Genomic DNA, 17,996 nt, shown 5'->3' with positions numbered 1-17,996 from the left:
GCAGAAATGATAGACAAAGAATGTAAAGGTTCCATGAAGGTTCTAGTGGAAAAAAAAAAAGAAAAAAGAACAAACCCCATTCAGTCATGCAGGATGGATAAGCTTATTGGCATTTTATTGCCTCTTTTCTCTAATTTGCAGATTCTTATGCGTCATATTCAACAAAAATATTATTAATTAACCAGCCATTCCTTGCCTGCAATAATCACGGTAACTATATTTAGTCCAAAAAATTTCTGTAATCTTCCTGTAATCACGTATGTGCCTGCCATTGGTAGATGGGTTAGCAAACAATGCAATAACTGATAAGAGCGAAGGATAAAGCATCGGTTTTGATGTTGAGCTTTACAATCAAGAGCAGCAGATGAAGGAAGCAGAGGGGCTTTAAGGTATGTCATTCATTTTATTGCATCCAAGTTTCTGGAGACCTTTACCTCACTGCTGAGTACATACCACACAACACAACTTATATTTATAAACTATAAAGCCTTACTTCCTAAGTCTCTGGTCTTGGGGGAGACCATGAGAAGGAAAAAACTGAAATGCAACGTTATAGTTGGAACAGGGGAGGCGGGGTAAGGCTTGATGATAAGAACTTTAAGAAAATCCTAGTTTTCAGAGAAACGAATGTTACATTTTGGGACTCCTAGTCAACATGTATTCAGGCAATGTTAAAGGGAACTCAGGAGAGGAACTGCTAGAGTATTATTTCCACATTGTAAAGAACAGGTATTAAAATGTATGCTTTTCAATACACAGTGCAGCTGCAGACTTTGAAAACAATATTCCCTGGGGAGTTACAATATAAATGCAATATTAACAATGGCTATGAATTTTGATATTAATGGAGAAAATATTAATAGCCCTATGCTATTTATAAATGCTTCTTTATTAATCACCATGCTGAAAAGCACTTAGTTGTCTAAGTACTAGCCTTACTCATCCAGGGACTGTCGATGGGCCAGTCTTGCTTTTACTCTTCATTCATTCCTGTTGCTGTGGGATTTCCATGAATAGGGGTGCAGGTGGGGTGATAGGTTATACTTGGAAGAAATAGGAAGCAAGAATATACAATAGACTTAAACTGTTATTTTGCACAAGGAAAAGCTAATTCTAAAGTGTTTTTCATTCCTTTGGGTCATCAATAAAGCATGTGAAAGTGTGTGGATATGTCTGTGCAATGCACGTGATTCACACACTATTTGGCTTTGACTAAAAAGAACTCGTTTCTCTGTCTTTAGGGCTGTTTTATAAGGTTAAATGTTCTTAAGCAAATGTAAAATGCAGTAACTGCTGCCAATGTATATTGATCTGGATGCTGGAGGTTAGTTTTAATTAGTTTTATTGCTGGTGCGCAGTTCAACATTAATGGTACGGTGTTGTTCTTCACACAGGGCTGAGCTGCTGGCTCTGCAGCCAGCACAGCCCCCTTGGCGCAGTACACCCTGCTCCACTCTGCCTCTCAAAAATAGCAATGCTGGGAAAAACAGGAGTTTTACATAGCATTTTAAGGCACTGACTCCATCTACATACTTTCCCTGGTTTCAATTGTGATTTTGGCAGCAACCAGTGTACCTGAGAGGCAGTTTGTTCTGTCTTCACTGAACTGAGGCCCCCATGAAATCCCATGGGCTTATAGGCATGATATATTCTTCCACTTTACAAATAAGTAACTTACCTTGTTGCTACATCTTGCCTTTCCTGTATGTTGTGAGCATGCAATCAGAGCTCACTAGACGTTTTGTCAAATATGTTTTAACACCTCTATAAAACAGGACATAGTTTGTGTTTGTTCTAATGAAGGAAAGAAAACTTTAAAAAAAAATCAAAAAGGAGATTTTGATTTTTTTTCCATTTAAGGAATTTCAGTAACATAAATTACTTCAGTAGTTATTCTCAGGAGAAAATTGATTTAATATTAAATGGTTTGCAGGGAACAAAATGCATTTCTCAGTGATTGCCCACTACTGTAACAATGCAGTAATCTGCGCTGTGTGAATTTTCCTGAATTTGAGATTTGTTGCACATAGTCCTTAAAGAGTGTCTTATTTAAGCCCTGGGATTAGGGGACATGGTTTAAAACTTGAATCATCTATACATTTTGCCAATTTCTTAATTTAGTCATGTAATTTATAGAGTTCTCAAAGCTGTTATTTCTGTTTCCCTTTTACCAATGGTGTTTCTCTGGGTCTAGATGGGCAAGAGGAAGTTCAGTGGGCTGGAAGTCACCCTAATTGTCATCCTCTGCGTGGTGTTTGCTGTAAGCTGTGTCCTTATTGGGCTTTTGGCATCAGGACACTCCGGAGTCAAAAACATAGGTAAGGCCTTCCCATTGTTGTTCTAAGACCAGAGCAAAAAAACCTGAGTGGGAACTGCTCCCCTCTGCTTGCTGTGATTATTGAAAATGCCACAGAACTTCAGGAACTAAGTGCTGACATCCATTGTTTCTGTCACTGTTGGACTTGGACTTTTCAAAAAATATGGATGTTCCAGTGTTTCCCCATTGTAAAGTACTGACTCTCGGTGTTAATTGTTACGTTCTTATCACTACCCAAAGGTGAAGGATAGTCAGTCTTTCCTACACCTGAGGAAAGTTTCCAGTCATGAACATAATAAATATCATGACTCATAATTTATTGTCTTAGCTAAACAATCACGAGCAGCAGATAAAGGCAACAAAGGGGCTTTAAGGTATGTCATCTCTTCTCTTGCAGCCAAGTTATGTTTTAAGGCTCACAGCCGACATGCATTCAGGCAATGATAAAGGGAACTCAGGAAAGGAACTCTGAGGTATCATTTCCTCATTAAAATGTATGCTTTTCAATATACAGTGCAGTTGCAGACTTTAAATACAATATTCCCTGGGGAGTAACAATAAATATAATGTTAAAAATTACTACAAGTTTTTATATTAATGGAGAAAATATGAATAGCACTATGCTATTTATAAATGCTGCTTTATTAATCACCATACTGAAAAGCACTTAGTTATCTAAGTACTACCTTTACTCTTCTAGAGATTGTTGATGGGCCAGTCTTGCTTTTACTCTTTGTTCATTCCTGTTGCAGTGGGATTTCCATGAACGGAGGTGCAGGTGGGGTGATAGGTCGTACTTCACCGACATCAGTGTCTGCAGGGTTGTTTCTCTTATGTTTTTTCCTCACACCTTCCTCTCACGGTTGCTCTGCAGCATTTTTTGTCATTTCTTGAAGATCACAGAGATTCCAGCAGAACCTCTGATGGGCTTATCTTTGGCCAATGGTGGGTCCATTTTGGTGCCAGTAGGAACTGGCTCTGCCTCACATGAGACAGTCCCTGGTCTCTTCTTACAGAAGATATTGCTGCAGCCTCCTGCTCCAAGCACTTTGACATGTAAACCCCATACGAGCATGTGAAATTGTGTTGACATGCCAGTGCAAGGCACCTGTATTCACACTTTTTGCTTTAGCAAAAAAAACCTAGTTTCTCTGTCTTTAAGGCTGTTTTATAAGGTTAAATGTTCTTAAGCAAATGTAAAATGCAGTAACTGCTGCCAATGTATATTGATCTGGATGCTGGAGGTTAGTTTTAATTAGTTTTATTGCTGGTGCGCAGTTCAACATTAATGGTACGGTGTTGTTCTTCACACAGGGCTGAGCTGCTGGCTCTGCAGCCAGCACAGCCCCCTTGGCGCAGTACACCCTGCTCCACTCTGCCTCTCAAAAATAGCAATGCTGGGAAAAACAGGAGTTTTACATAGCATTTTAAGGCACTGACTCCATCTACATACTTTCCCTGGTTTCAATTGTGATTTTGGCAGCAACCAGTGTACCTGAGAGGCAGTTTGTTCTGTCTTCACTGAACTGAGGCCCCCATGAAATCCCATGGGCTTATAGGCATGATATATTCTTCCACTTTACAAATAAGTAACTTACCTTGTTGCTATATCTTGCCTTTCCTATGTGTTGTGAGCATGCAATCAGAGCTCACTAGATGTTTTGTCAAATATGGTTTTAACAGCTCAACATTCACCTTTATAAAACAGGACATAGTTTTTGTTTGTTCTAATGAAGGAAAGAAAACTTAAAAAAAATCAAAAAGGAGATTTTGATTTTTTTTCCATTTAAGGAATTTCAGTAACATAAATTACTTCAGTAGTTATTCTCAGGAGAAAATTGATTTAATATTAAATGGTTTGCAGGGAACAAAATGCATTTCTCAGTGATTGCCCACTACTGTAACAATGCAGTAATCTGCGCTGTGTGAATTTTCCTGAATTTGAGATTTGTTGCACATAGTCCTTAAAGAGTGTCTTATTTAAGCCCTGGGATTAGGGGACATGGTTTAAAACTTGAATCATCTATACATTTTGCCAATTTCTTAATTTAGTCATGTAATTTATAGAGTTCTCAAAGCTGTTATTTCTGTTTCCCTTTTACCAATGGTGTTTCTCTGGGTCTAGATGGGCAAGAGGAAGTTCAGTGGGCTGGAAGTCACCCTAATTGTCATCCTCTGCGTGGTGTTTGCTGTAAGCTGTGTCCTTATTGGGCTTTTGGCATCAGGACACTCCGGAGTCAAAAACATAGGTAAGGCCTTCCCATTGTTGTTCTAAGACCAGAGCAAAAAAACCTGAGTGGGAACTGCTCCCCTCTGCTTGCTGTGATTATTGAAAATGCCACAGAACTTCAGGAACTAAGTGCTGACATCCATTGTTTCTGTCACTGTTGGACTCGGACTTTTCAAAAAATATGGATGTTCCAGTGTTTCCCCATTGTAAAGTACTGACTCTCGGTGTTAATTGTTACGTTCTTATCACTACCCAAAGGTGAAGGATAGTCAGTCTTTCCTACACCTGAGGAAAGTTTCCAGTCATGAACATAATAAATATCATGACTCATAATTTATTGTCATGTAAAAAACTTTTATCCCTTCCTGACACGACTGGACTTGTTTTATAAAAACATAGAGTTGGTATGATTTGAAAAATTTTGAATGTAAAAAAGGTAACACTGAAAAAAAGAAAAGGGACCAGTGAGACTATGTGGGAGCTGCCAAATTGTGTGGAATATACATTATAACCATAAAAACCTATAGTGTTTCCTACTAATGTATTGGTACATTAGAAAACCCTTGTTTTACAGGGATATGATATAGAGCATCTTATAAAACTTTACATATAGTTCTACTTTGTGTGAGTAATCCCATTTACACATGGGGATTGAAGTAAAAAGCTTAAAGGTGAAAATGGCAGTAAAATAAAAATAATTGCTTATACACAACAAAAATATTGGTGTTTTAGTAAAACTACCCTTACAGCCTAATATCTGCATATTTTCTGCCTGTTTCTGCCACACAGTAAGTATAAATCTGCCTGTGCAAAATGTCTAAGTTTGTGTATTGCAGATAATGCAAACAGACAAGTCCATGTATTTGTGTGCATCTCAGCCTGAGACTTTATACACTTCAGAGTTCTCATTCTAAGCATATTCAGTGTTCCAAAATATGTGTAAAGTAACAAAGAAAGCAGCAGTGAAAGAAAACTTTTGTGAGCTGAAGTTGCCAAGAGGTCTCCTTAAATTTGGTCTGACAAATCTGAAATCTAATGGAGCAACTTAATGGAGCTTTAAGGTGCTTTTGCCTGATGCTTTAATTCAAGCTCCTGTGGAAGAACATTATTTTAGGGAAAGGAACACCTGTGAGAGCAGCAGCACAGTTATCTTTAAGAAAAAGCAAAGTCCTTTCAATTTTAATTTTGCAAGTATTTTCACAAGAAGCAATGCATATTGAGTTACAGGAATTACTGAATGTCCTGTACATATATAACTTAAGAAATAAAAACAAAGTCACCCATATGTTCAAAAACTTTAAAAAAACCTTCATGTGAAATAATTGTGTGTAATTTTTCAAAGGTAAGATAAATCACACTAGAATAGTTTACACTCATTTAAATATATGTTAATAGTTAAAGTATGCATTTTGAAATCCTGATAATAACCCATTAATTTATTTCCCTAACAGAATTTTATCCACAATGTCGGAACATAAATGTAGAAGAGAGAATTGACTGCATCCCGGATCAAATAGCAACAAAGGTCTGAAAGCATTCTAGAAAAAAATCAAAAAATAGGCTTTATCTTATACAACCTCATGTTTAATTGCAAAAAATTAACTTGTGTCTACCATATCAGTTGTAATTGACTGAATACTTTGCAAGGAATCTTAACTCCTGTATAACCCATTTCAGAAAGAACATCTGATTTTTCTAGCCGCTGTAGTAGTTTGCTGCCAAATGTTGAAGACCTTAGCCAAAGTACTCCCCAGCAGTGTGATGTTGGGATAAAAAGAAAGAAAATTAGCCAGACATCAAGCACTTAAAAAAAGTTACTCTTTACTTTTAACAACTTTTGGTTTTGTTTGATGGTCAGGTACTAACACTTATAATAGTTCAGAAATAACAGGTGAAGATGCACAAGACTTTTATAACATAAGAGACATGAACACAGTTTCCTTTCAGAACCAATTCGAATCTCAGTGTCTTCCTTTCCTGGTTGTGAAGTTTCTTATCTGGGAGAGCGCAGAGTGACCTTTTAGCTTGAGAATCAATTACTTAAGATTCCCGTTGAAAAGCATCATCTTAATTTTTCAGTGCTCTCACATTCAGAACCTTTTTGTAGTGGTTGGTCTTGAAAGGTTATTATTTTAATTTTTTTTCATTATCATTTTTTTCATCTTTATAATGGATGTTCTCATTTTCTGACAGAAGCTGGGGGACGTCTGATGTCTTTCTTTTGTTTTGGGGGGCAGCTTAAGTGAAAAAATAATAAATATATTATGATATGTGATATTTACGTCATTCATAGAGGTATAAAAAATTATTAACCAGCTCTCTCAATCTCTGAGGAAATTCACAGTCTAATTTCAGAAATGACAGTTGTTAAATCTTCTGTCATGCCATAGGTTTTGTTATGATATATGGTTTAATAAGGTCCTGTGGGCAAACAGGTTAGTAAAGGCTCAAATCACAGTCTATTTTTCTACTCTTTCGGTTCCTTCACTCCCCCAGGAGCAAGCACACCACAGTAGGACCAGTCATGCAGATCACTTTAATCTTTAATTACTACCTTCGAACCATTCACCCCACATTAAGTGCTGCACTCATTGTACAGTGAGGGAAATAGTTTTGCTCTGGTTGCAACTGTAAGCCTTATTATAAGTTTGCCCTTAATTTTTACCATCACTGATTAGAAAAAAATTTAAAAAAAAAATAAATCAAATTATAGATACCAGCAGAGAAGTGGGGCCAGATCCAGATTTGAGCACTGGAGTACCTATTCTGGAATTAGAGGTAAAATAAATGATTCCCAAACCTGTTCTTCCCTTAGTGAAGACCAGGCAGATGATTTCACAGGACTAGAAATAAGTATCACCTTTAACCTGTGCCCTGATGAAAGCTGTTAGGTGCATGCCTGACACAAACCTGAGTCCCACCCTAGTGTGTCCATTCATTCCTGTATAAATTTTCTCCTGGAAGCATTTTGGTTATCCTTCTTTGGGCTTTTCCAATACAGCAACCAGCAGAGCTGCAAAACTACAGGTACCTGCTTAGAATAACCTAACTCTTCTGTAGTGGTTTCCATTAGTGGATTTCGGAACAAATAGCAGCTAGGAAAAGTATGATTTTCCTAAGCTCATATAGCAGGTTAGTGCCTGTCTTGATTTTTTGTTCACTGAAGATGTAGGATTACAGAGGATAGAATTATGGAAACCAAATAGATACTTTGAAATAGTTTATAAAATGAGAAATAGGGAGCTCTCGTGGTGGGAGTTGGGAAGGTGGAAAGTGAGCATGGGTTTTTCAGCCTTAGAAAGTGCATTGATTTGCGGATCGATGTGGGGGAAAATGAGTCACTGGATCTGTCCTCTAACAGTGTTTTTTGCTTGGAACCTAATGAAAACGACCGTACACATGTTTTCTGATGTGATGAGTCCCTCACAGAGAGACGAAAATGTACCTGTTTGATGAATCTGGGTTTTATCTTGGGTGGTTTTGCAGAGATTTCTGTGTTCCATGCAATTACTACTGAATAAATGCACTAAGTCTTCCCAAGCCAGTGGCTCTGTGAGCTCCCTCTGTGCTTTCCTTCAGCTCGTGCATGATTTCTGGCTTGAGCCTGGCTTATTTTGCTCTGTTCAGAGGCTGAGAACAGCATTTCACCTGCACCGACCAGGCTAGACTCTATAGTCAAAAAAGAAGTACCACCCAGGACAGCAACAACAGAGATTTTGGGCCATTTTTCACCTATTTCAGCCTACAGAATATTCTAAAGAAGCATGGCACAAACACCAAAAGCATTTGAGCACAACCAGATGAAGGCAGAAACAGCTTCTGTTAGTGGGAAGGTGGAGGAAAAGGTCTTAAAGATCTCCATGTTGGATTTGGATACCTGAGATCACTTATGAATGCTGCCCTTTGCCCAAAGTGAAGCTTGTTGAATTACTACTGCCCTTTGCCCTAAGCAATGAATTGGGTTTTTAATGTGAGAAATGGTGTGGAAACTTAATGATTGCCCAAATCTTATCTTCAAACATAAAAATCACGCAAACAGCACATGAATAAGTTAATTTCTAACAGCAAAACAAAGGCACTGTAGCTTATTGGACTACTGAAAGATAGCGTAAAGGTTGGTGCCACTATGCTGAGATACTTTTACAGAATAGGTTTATTTGCTTGGGGTTTTTTTTTTGTTTGGTTTTTTAAAGCTAATTTGTCTCAATTTGAGGTTCATCATAAGCAACCTGAATATTTCTGCTATGGGAAAAATACATTAAAATGTAAATATTTTACATGATGAGCAATTATGCATATGTAGATCTTTAACAACCAGATGTTAAGCCAATTAGAACTTTTACCCCCTCTCCAGTGTGTGACTTTTGGTCAGACTATAATGCATCTGTCACAGCTCAAATATTTCAATAATTCTTTTTAAATGTTCATTTTGCCTGTGGATCTTGTGATTTTAAGAAAGAATGAATGTCTAATAAGGATGTTTCTACTCTGAATCCAGAGGAAAATCCTTTCTATTTAATGTATTTTGTGCTATTGAATTGACCTGATAAATTTTCAGAGAAAGAGTTCATAGAATCATAGAATCATAGAATCATAGAATCATAGAATCATAGAATCATAGAATCATAGAATGTCTCAGGCCGGAAGGGACCTCCAAGGGTCATCTAGTCCGGCCTCCCCGCAGTCAGCAGGGACCCCCCCAACTAGACCAGGCTGCCCAGGGCCTCGTCGAGCCTCTCCTTGAATATCTCCAGGGATGGGGCCACAGCCACCTCCCTGGGCAACCTGTTCCAGTGCTCCACTACCCTCACAGTAAAGAACCCCCTTCTAATCTCCAATCTAAATCTGTTCCCCTCCAGCTTGAAGCCATTTCCCCTCGTCCTGTCACTGCAGGCCTTTCTAAACAGGCTCTCCCCAGCCTTCCTGTAGGCTCCCTTCAGGTACTGGAAGGCTGCTATTAGGTCACCCCGGAGCCTCCTCTTCTCCAGGCTGAACAACCCCAGTTCCGTCAGCCTGTCCTTGTAGCAGAGGTGCTCCATCCCCTTGATCATCCTTGTGGCCCTCCTCTGGGGGAGGTTGTTGGTCCAATTGTTTCTGGTTTCTGGTGTTTGGGGTAAAATACACTCCATGTGTATTTTAACTGTTTTAGTACAGAGGATTTATTTGTATAAAATCAACTCATTTTTGTCCCTCATGTCCTTGAATCAGAGCACCTGCAACCTGCGTGGCTGCTGCTGGAGTCCCCAGAATGATACCAGTGTGCCCTGGTGTTTTTTCTCTTCAAACCATGGGTACAAAGTGGATGGGTCGATACGATCAACTACAGCAGGTAAGTTGAAGGCTGAGCTCCCCGATTTATGCACGTGCTGGTGTTCTGTTCAGCATAATAACATTGTGACAACATATTTTTTTCCCAAGGATTTGAGGCTACACTAACAAGGCTGCCATCACCTTCCCTCTTTGGAAATGATATCAATACTGTCCTCCTCACGGGAGAGTACCAGACACCAAATCGCTTCCGGTTCAAGGTTAATTTTTTTTTTATGCTGCTTTAAGGTTCATGTTTTGTACAAGATTTTAGGCTGGTTGTTGCTGTACAGTGAGAGCTGGATTAATCCCTCTGATGCATTCTCGTGACTCCTCCTGAAGTGCTCTGTTCCTCCTTTCTTTGTCCTCTCTGCTGTTGCAATACATCAGGGTAACTAGAGTTTAGCACAGTGGGATTTCGACATGAAAAATTACAGAGACCTTTGAAAAGCTCAGTTTTTATAATATCTAGCTTTTTTTCTCATCGTAGGAAAAATTTGGAGATAAATGTATTTATTTAGTTTTATTTATGGCCTGGCCATATCTCTTAATCAATTTGACACATTAGCTCATACAATGATTTCTGTTTTGCGTGGAAAACTCAACAGTCCATGCAGTGAATGTGGGGTACCGATGGGTTCTGGCGGTGAGCAGGGCTTCTTTGGTGGGAGACCTTCCTCTTGTGGTGGGTTCCTGCTGAGCCAGGGAAACACAGGGTCATGTATTAGGGCTGAAAATGAGTGATGAAAGTCGGAAGTGAATAACAAAGAGGGCAGAAGAGGAGACTGGGATACGGGTGGGAATAACCTAAGTAAGAACTATATGTTAACACTGGAAAGTGTTTGAATTAGGAATTAATTTTTAAAGGCCCAACGCTTCTGTTGTTAAAATATGTGCAGATCACTGATCCTAAAACAAATAGATTTGAAGTCCCTCACGAGCATGTGAAACCATTCACTGGATCTGCAGCCTCCAATTTAAACTACAAAGTGGAAGTGAAGCAGAACCCCTTTGGAATCGTGGTGACGAGAGTGAGCAACGGCAGAGTGCTGTAAGTAATGTTGGTGCTTTTTCTGTGTAATACTGATGTCATAGGTTTTCTCTGAAAGCCCCTCTTGCCACACAATCAATGTATGTCCAAGGTGCCATAAGTGACGTGACCTCTTGGACATGTAGTCTACTTCTCTTCTTTTGATTGATGGATATTCGACAAGGATTTCAGCGAGGCCTTTGGAAACTAATTCTGTGATATGGAGGTTTTAGGTCTGGCACTCTCGTTCACTTTCCCTCAATACTAGGGAAATTTTACAGCTACTTTCCTCAATTCAGGAAATTACTATTATTATTAATATTATCTGAAGAACTCTTGACAGTCATTCAGATTACATGGAAACATTCTTCATTGTATCTTTTATCTTATTTGTTGCAATCATAGTGAAGCTCTGAATCACCAAAACCAGGTTACCCTTTAGCCCTGTGATATCCAAGAAAAGCTGGTGCAAGTCACTGATAACCTGGTCATATAATGCTGTAAGCAAAATATTTGATGGAGTTGTACATTGAATGCTTTCATCCCACTTGGGCTGTAAAAATTAATAAATTAAAAAACCGGGAAGGAGGAAGTGTCCAGATGAATCTGCTTATTAAATCAGTCCAAGAATGATTACCTGTCAGAGTGCTAGGCTAGTTGGATCATCAACGCTCCAAGATTAATTAATTAGCGATTACTTTTGTCCTCTTATTAGTATTGTTTTCTTGCTTAGAATCCTCTGTCATGATTGATTTGCAATTATAGAGAGCACAAAAGAGGGACTTGCTATTCAGCAGCGCATGACTGATTAAACAGGTATATGGAGGGGGAATAAGAAAACTAGTCCAATAGAACCATCTTGAAACAGTGCTCTGGAAGATTTTCTGTATTTTCCTTGGGTTTTTGTTTAATTTGATAGAAGTGATTGAACTTTGTCCCTAAAGAAAAAAATTGCAATGATGCTTGACTCTGAGTATGAGTATCTCAAAGTATGCTGTTGTGAGCATGGGATAAGAGCAGCCCCTCAGAGGCAAATCCTTGATAAATTTGTTTACACAGGGTGAGTGCTTTTCCCAAACTCTTAAACAACCAAAGAAAAGGGAGGCCTCTTTGGAAGAGTGGGGACCCATATGTTATTACAGTTCATTACAAAATATCTAATTATCCAGGCAGTTATAAAGCCTGCAGCCTTCCATCACTTAAGCCCTCCAAAAGAGTCAGAACTCTGATTGACCTATTATCATCATCAAGTGCAAGAAAACCTGGAAGATTGTCATAGTTTCATTGGAAATACAAAATTCTCCCCCCCCCCCGAAAAAAAGCTATTTTCAATACAGTTTGTGAGCAGATAGGCAAGATAGTCCTTCAAATCAAAAAAACAGGACAGAAATACATCAGATGAGGATTTGTACTGTGAAGCCTCTCTTAAGTGTTAGTATTTTTAACTTAAAAACAAAAAAGAAAAGGAAATCTGAGCAGATTAAAATTGCAGCAAGCCCAGACCCCTCTGGTCTTGTCACTTTTTTGTGCAGAGTTTGTAATGACTAATGCACTCTGTATTTATTTAATAGTTTAATGGCCTCTTTATGTGTAAAAGAATTTCCTGATAATGACATACTTATGCTGATAAAGAAATGTAGTTATAGTGTACTAATACATATAAAGTGCTAAAGTCCCTTAAAATTAATGTGTCTGTGTTTGCCTAAAGTTACATTACTCTCCTCTGTAGGAATATCATGACTGTTAAATGTCACAAGTGTCACACAAAAATACAGCTGTTAAAAGAATTTCCAACTAAAACTACATAAAGTGAGCAGATAAAAACACATCCTTTGAAATTTTATACAATGTTAATACACATCAAAGTAGTTTGCCATCTGAAAATAAGTCATTTTCTGTGCTTTTGAGGAAAGAGTGCGTTTCTGTGGATCCCTGTAAGCTCTTGGTTTAATGAAGCTGAAGATAGCCTTCAAATCTGAGGATCAGCTTCACTCCAATTGCTCTCTGCTTTAAATCCGGTTTAACTCACAATTATGTTCTATTTATGATTGTTTCATTTAAAAAGCGGCAACTGATGGAAACTCTAACTACTTCTGGGTGGGGGTCAATTTTGGTACATTTGCCAACTGGAAATGTTCCAAGTGTTAGAGGAATGAGAGCAGAAAATGAACATGCTTACGTACAAAAGGAATGAAATTTAATGTTTTGATTAACTCCATGACATTGCCCTGTCGCTGTGGGTGGACAGGGAGAGGGGATTCAGGATTCAGAGCAAGAGTTGCAGGGTGGGAAGCTTTGGTGAAAGAGGGGAGTGCAAATAGATGGGCCACTTTTATGAGAGGTTTCTGTAGGATCAACAGACACTGCTCATCTCATCATTTGTGCAAGGGTGGCTCTGGTCCAGCTGCACTATTCCACCTCCCTCTCCTTCAGGTCTCTGGATGGAGCCCTGAACCTGCCATCCAGCTCTAACCAAAAGCAGTAGAAACAATTATTGCAACACTTCTTAGTGAAATACTCTTTTATTTAAAATTTATTCAAACTTGTTTCATCAGGTTTGACACTACCATAGGACCACTGCAGTATGCTGACCAGTTTTTACAGCTATCAATCAAGCTACCCAGCAGCAACATTTATGGTGTGGGAGAGCATGTGCACAAGCAGTACAGGCACGATGTCAACTGGAAAACCTGGCCCATGTTCAGCAGGGATATTGGCCCCTCTGGAGTAAGGACTGGTTTTATTCTTTGCAGATGACTTCTAGAATCCAAGCTTTTCATGCAGTAGACACGTTAATAATATCCATTGAGCTTTTCCCCAAAGGCTTGTCAGGCACCGCATGTTATTACTAAAAGCTCGATGGTACTGATGAACGTTCCCTGAGGAATAGTTTTTTATAAATATTTTGATTTTTGTGTTGAGGTGCAGTTGAAAACCAGCTGATAAACATTAATATATGAGAGACTTCAGTTTCTACTGATAAAGAAAATAAATAACAATATGTCCTAATGCATTGCTGTGTACAGCATTCAGTGCAGACAACACATGCTTCTTCAGTTAACATCCTCATAGCTCAGCAAATGATGGAAAAGTTCTCTTTGACAGCTGTCTCTATACAAGATAAAACATGTCTGTCAGCAGTTATTTGTTTCTATATTCTATATGGCTGTCTCTTTATGCAACGATTTCCAGGGCAATTTTTGATAATTGTGAAATTATTTGTTGCTGTTACCTCAGTTTTATAAAGCAACCACAAGCTTTTCTTTGAGAGGGCACTTCAGCATTTTGCTGAACAAGGAACTATACTAAGGGAAGCTTGAGGGGGAGATAACCAGATGTAATTAATTAATAATTTGGAATTTGTACCCTTTACCTTGAGACACTTTCACACTGTCTAATCAGTTTTGAAGATAGTTCCTACCTGAAGGGCTCTATTGACTGTAGACTCGCTAGATTAAACTAACAGTGAGCAGCAGGAATTTAGGTTCCTTTCAAATTGTTCTGTTCTGTTTCTTATTAATTTGTTCTGAGTCTTCTTTTGCAAGGGAAGAAGCACAACTATGAAAATAGATGTTATCATTTTTAAGGTTTTTGCTGCTAATAACAATGGGAAAAAAAACATTAGAAATGAAATAAAAAAGGAACAAGGCACTTAGATTAAACATAAAAAATATTACTTTGCAGGATTAATAGAAATATAGATTAGATGTAAAATCTAATCTGTGGTGAAAAGTGATGAAAGCACCTTTCAAGTTCTATTTTAAGCTTGATATGCATAGATATTACCTATAAATAGTGCTGCAATATATGCAGACTTGCCTGAAGATCCATCATATCTGCTTGCCTGTGTTATCTATATACTTGGGGAAACTTTTGTTATAATGGAAAATGTTGTCATAAAGAAGAAGAATGCCAGGAAAGAGGAAACAGAACTGTAGGAAAGTGTCAGGATTTGTGTGTCAGTTGTTTGCTATATTTTGAGGAGTTTCAAGTTCTACCTGTGTTATATTTTAAGTATCCCAGAACAGATACTGTTATTAGGTTTTAATCAGCTTATTTTTTTTCTAATTTATCCTTTAAGGAAATGCATAATCTATATGGAGTTCAAACTTTCTTCCTGTGTTTGGAAGACAGCACTGGAGCCTCCTTTGGTGTTTTCCTAATGAATAGCAATGCCATGGGTAAGAAAGCATGGTCTGAGCACTGAAGTTAAATATCTTTTTTAATGATCTGTGGGATCTGTAGTGTTTAGTGTACACAATGTAAGCAATGAGCAGCTCACAATTAACATAAAGGTGGTGCTGAAAACCTGAGGGCCAGAAACCTATCCAAAGCCTGTGCAGGAATCAAAGCCTAATTTTGGAGTGAGCAGTACTTTAAAGTAAATGCCCTTTAGTTTGTTTAGGTAAGCATGCATATATGTAAGCTTTATAGAGCTCTTCACATCTCTTGAAGCTGGAAAGTTTTACTAAAAATTTCAAGAGAAAAGATCAAGCCATTGGATTTCTTCTGATTCTCTTCTCTATAGGATGTAAAGGAATGGAAATATAGACATTTGAGTCATCTGAATGCATATTCCCTTCTTTGCCAGTTCAATTAGTGGGTTTGGGTTCCTTAGGTATTTTTGGTTTGTGCTTTTTTCTTAAGTAAATTTTTTAATCATCAATTAGAAAATTACAAAGTTATTCTAGAATTAGCTGATATTCAAAATTGGGTTTGTGCACTCTTGTCCGGCAGAATTTGTGGTGCAGCCTGCTCCAGCAGTGACCTACAGAACCATTGGTGGGATCCTTGACTTCTATATCCTCTTGGGGAACACTCCAGAGCAAGTAGTCCAGGAGTACCTGAAGGTATGTTTAGCTAGAGAGACTATGCATCAAACAGATTTTGAAAAGTGCTGGGTTTTTTTTGTTTGGTTGTTTTTTTATTATTTTTTTCACATCTTTATATGGCACTGTGTCTTCAGTGTGTTATTGAATAATTGAAAATATGACTCAGTGTATATTTAACTCTCCACTTGCAGCTCGTGGGACTGCCCATGTTGCCCTCTTACTGGAGCCTGGGCTTCCAGCTCAGCCGCTGGAATTACGGATCTCTGGATGAGGTGAAGAAAGTCGTGGAGAGGAACAGGGCGATTGGACTCCCTTATGTAAGTATGGGGCTTGAGGAGGGCATCAACCCTGTGAAGGCCGAGTTCTGCAGGAGAAATGGCCCAGAGATTCCGACTATGGTGTTCTGCAACCGGTTCATTTCACATGGGTTTAAATTAGTAAATTTCTAATATGTAGGCTTCTGGTGTCAAAGGTTTGTGTGCATTTTAATGGTAGACCATTAGCAGAATGTGGGACATGGTAGGGCTTAATTACAGTAAATTTTATTTGGGCACTTTATTGCAATACTTTTTCAGTCAGACTTTCCAACCATATCCACTTATCTTCTCATATTACCTAATCCATGAAATTTTTAAAAAATTGTCCTTTGGAAAGTTATGGAAGCATATATTATTCTTAATTGACAGCCAAAGGTAAAATACAATTAACTTTTAAAATTAGATTTCAGATTACATTAGCCTGATGTCTTAAATAGACTAAAAATACCCTAATTTTAAGCTAAGAGTTGAGGAAGAAATGTTTGGGTTTAAGGGGATGGCTCTTGCAGTAAGGCAGCCGCAACAAAATAGCCACATGTCCAGGGGCTTTTAGAAAGGATGCCAGTATACACAATCATTTAAAGTCTGTTAATGTTAAATGCAGCTCTTTTTAGGCACAAAAGATGTGTCAGTACCATTAATTAGGGCTGTAAGTAGGAGGTGAGATGCACATCATTTGCTAGTGGTCCTGACAGCACACTTTCTGTCAGGCTGCAGTGAAGTCCCAACAGTAAATTCGCTAGAGGACAAAAGGGAATTGTCAGAAGAAATTGTGTTGGTTTAATATACAAAATATTTGCATGTCACTTGTGATGTTAAAGCTGAACTACCTTCTCTTGCAGGATGCTCAGATTACTGATATTGACTATATGGAGGAAAAGAAAGATTTTACTTATGACAAAGAAAAATTTAAGGATCTCCCTAATTTTGCAGCTTATATGCGTGACTATGGACAAAAATATATCATCATATTGGTAAGCATTTAACTATTGCTTTTTCCCTTGTAAAACTATCATTATAATTATTTATTATTATATTTTGCATATGCTATGAAATTATTACATTTATTGTCTAACATTTTAGTAGTCTATAATAATTGATGGAGTATATCCTGGTTTCTCCTTATTTTTCTTTTCTAATTTTTCTTTAGGATCCTGCTATCAGCACAAAAAATCTAGTTGATAATAGTACATATGGAAGCTACGCCAGGGGAGAGAGCAAAAAAGTCTGGGTTACTGAATCAGATGGAGTAACAGCATTAATTGGGGAGGTAATCGCAATTTTATGAATTTGATTTTGGTCTGTTTTCACTGTTATGGTTTAATTTAAGCCAAGGAGCTCCTTTTAAACTCCCATTTTCTAAGTTCCTTCTTTTTCAGTAAAATTACCTGCCAGTAAGAACTAAGTTTATAAGGTCTCACTTAGGATGTGATACTTCTCAACCTCTCTTGATTATTTTTTTTTTTACATTTTTTTACATTAAACAAAAAGGAAAATTAAGGTAGTTTGAAGGCTCAAGGGAGAACTCATCAGCCAGTTCCCATTTATTTTCAGTTGTGACTGAAGAGAGAGACAAACTGGTGAGGATGCAGAGGAGGGCCACAAAGATGATCAAAGGGCTGGAGAACCTGCTCTATTAAAAAAGACGGAAGGAGTTAGGTCTTTTCTCTCTGCAGAAGGGAAGGGTTGGGGAGGGCTTCAGCACAGCATTCCAGTACCTAAAGAGCGGTTACAAAGAGGAGAAAGGCTCTTTCTTCACAAGGAGCCACATGGAGAATGACAGGCAACGGGTACAATTTGCAAAGGAAATTTTTTACAGTGCAAGCAATCAATCACTGGTATAAACTCACCAGGAGCGTGGTAGAGTCCCCATCGCTGGAGGTTTTCAGGATGCAATTGGACAGGGTGTGGAATGATCTCATCTGAGTTCCCTTTGCTCTGAAAGGTGGGACCAGATGATCTC

The 17,996-nt window shown here is 38.2% G+C and overlaps 1 protein-coding gene across 1 annotated transcript in view; it reads left to right on the top strand.

Annotated features, from left to right (window-relative positions):
- The first annotated feature begins 2,194 nt into the window (after positions 1-2,194).
- SI (sucrase-isomaltase (alpha-glucosidase)) overlaps positions 2,195-17,996 on the top strand; it is a 50,594-nt gene continuing 34,792 nt past the window's right edge. Inside the window, exons 1-11 of the mRNA XM_014938791.1 lie at positions 2,195-2,318; positions 5,999-6,072; positions 9,756-9,876; positions 9,966-10,075; positions 10,754-10,905; positions 13,440-13,611; positions 14,966-15,065; positions 15,622-15,734; positions 15,908-16,033; positions 16,876-17,007; positions 17,184-17,303. Of these exons, the coding sequence (XP_014794277.1) occupies positions 2,195-2,318; positions 5,999-6,072; positions 9,756-9,876; positions 9,966-10,075; positions 10,754-10,905; positions 13,440-13,611; positions 14,966-15,065; positions 15,622-15,734; positions 15,908-16,033; positions 16,876-17,007; positions 17,184-17,303 (1,344 nt within the window). The remainder of the gene's footprint in view (positions 2,319-5,998; positions 6,073-9,755; positions 9,877-9,965; positions 10,076-10,753; positions 10,906-13,439; positions 13,612-14,965; positions 15,066-15,621; positions 15,735-15,907; positions 16,034-16,875; positions 17,008-17,183; positions 17,304-17,996) is intronic.

This window comes from Calidris pugnax, unplaced genomic scaffold (genome assembly GCF_001431845.1).
Source record: "Calidris pugnax isolate Ruff unplaced genomic scaffold, ASM143184v1 scaffold52, whole genome shotgun sequence".
NCBI lineage: Eukaryota > Metazoa > Chordata > Aves > Charadriiformes > Scolopacidae > Calidris > Calidris pugnax.
The sequence above is the reverse complement of the archived record's forward strand: the minus strand, read 5'-3'. Positions and strand labels throughout refer to the sequence as shown.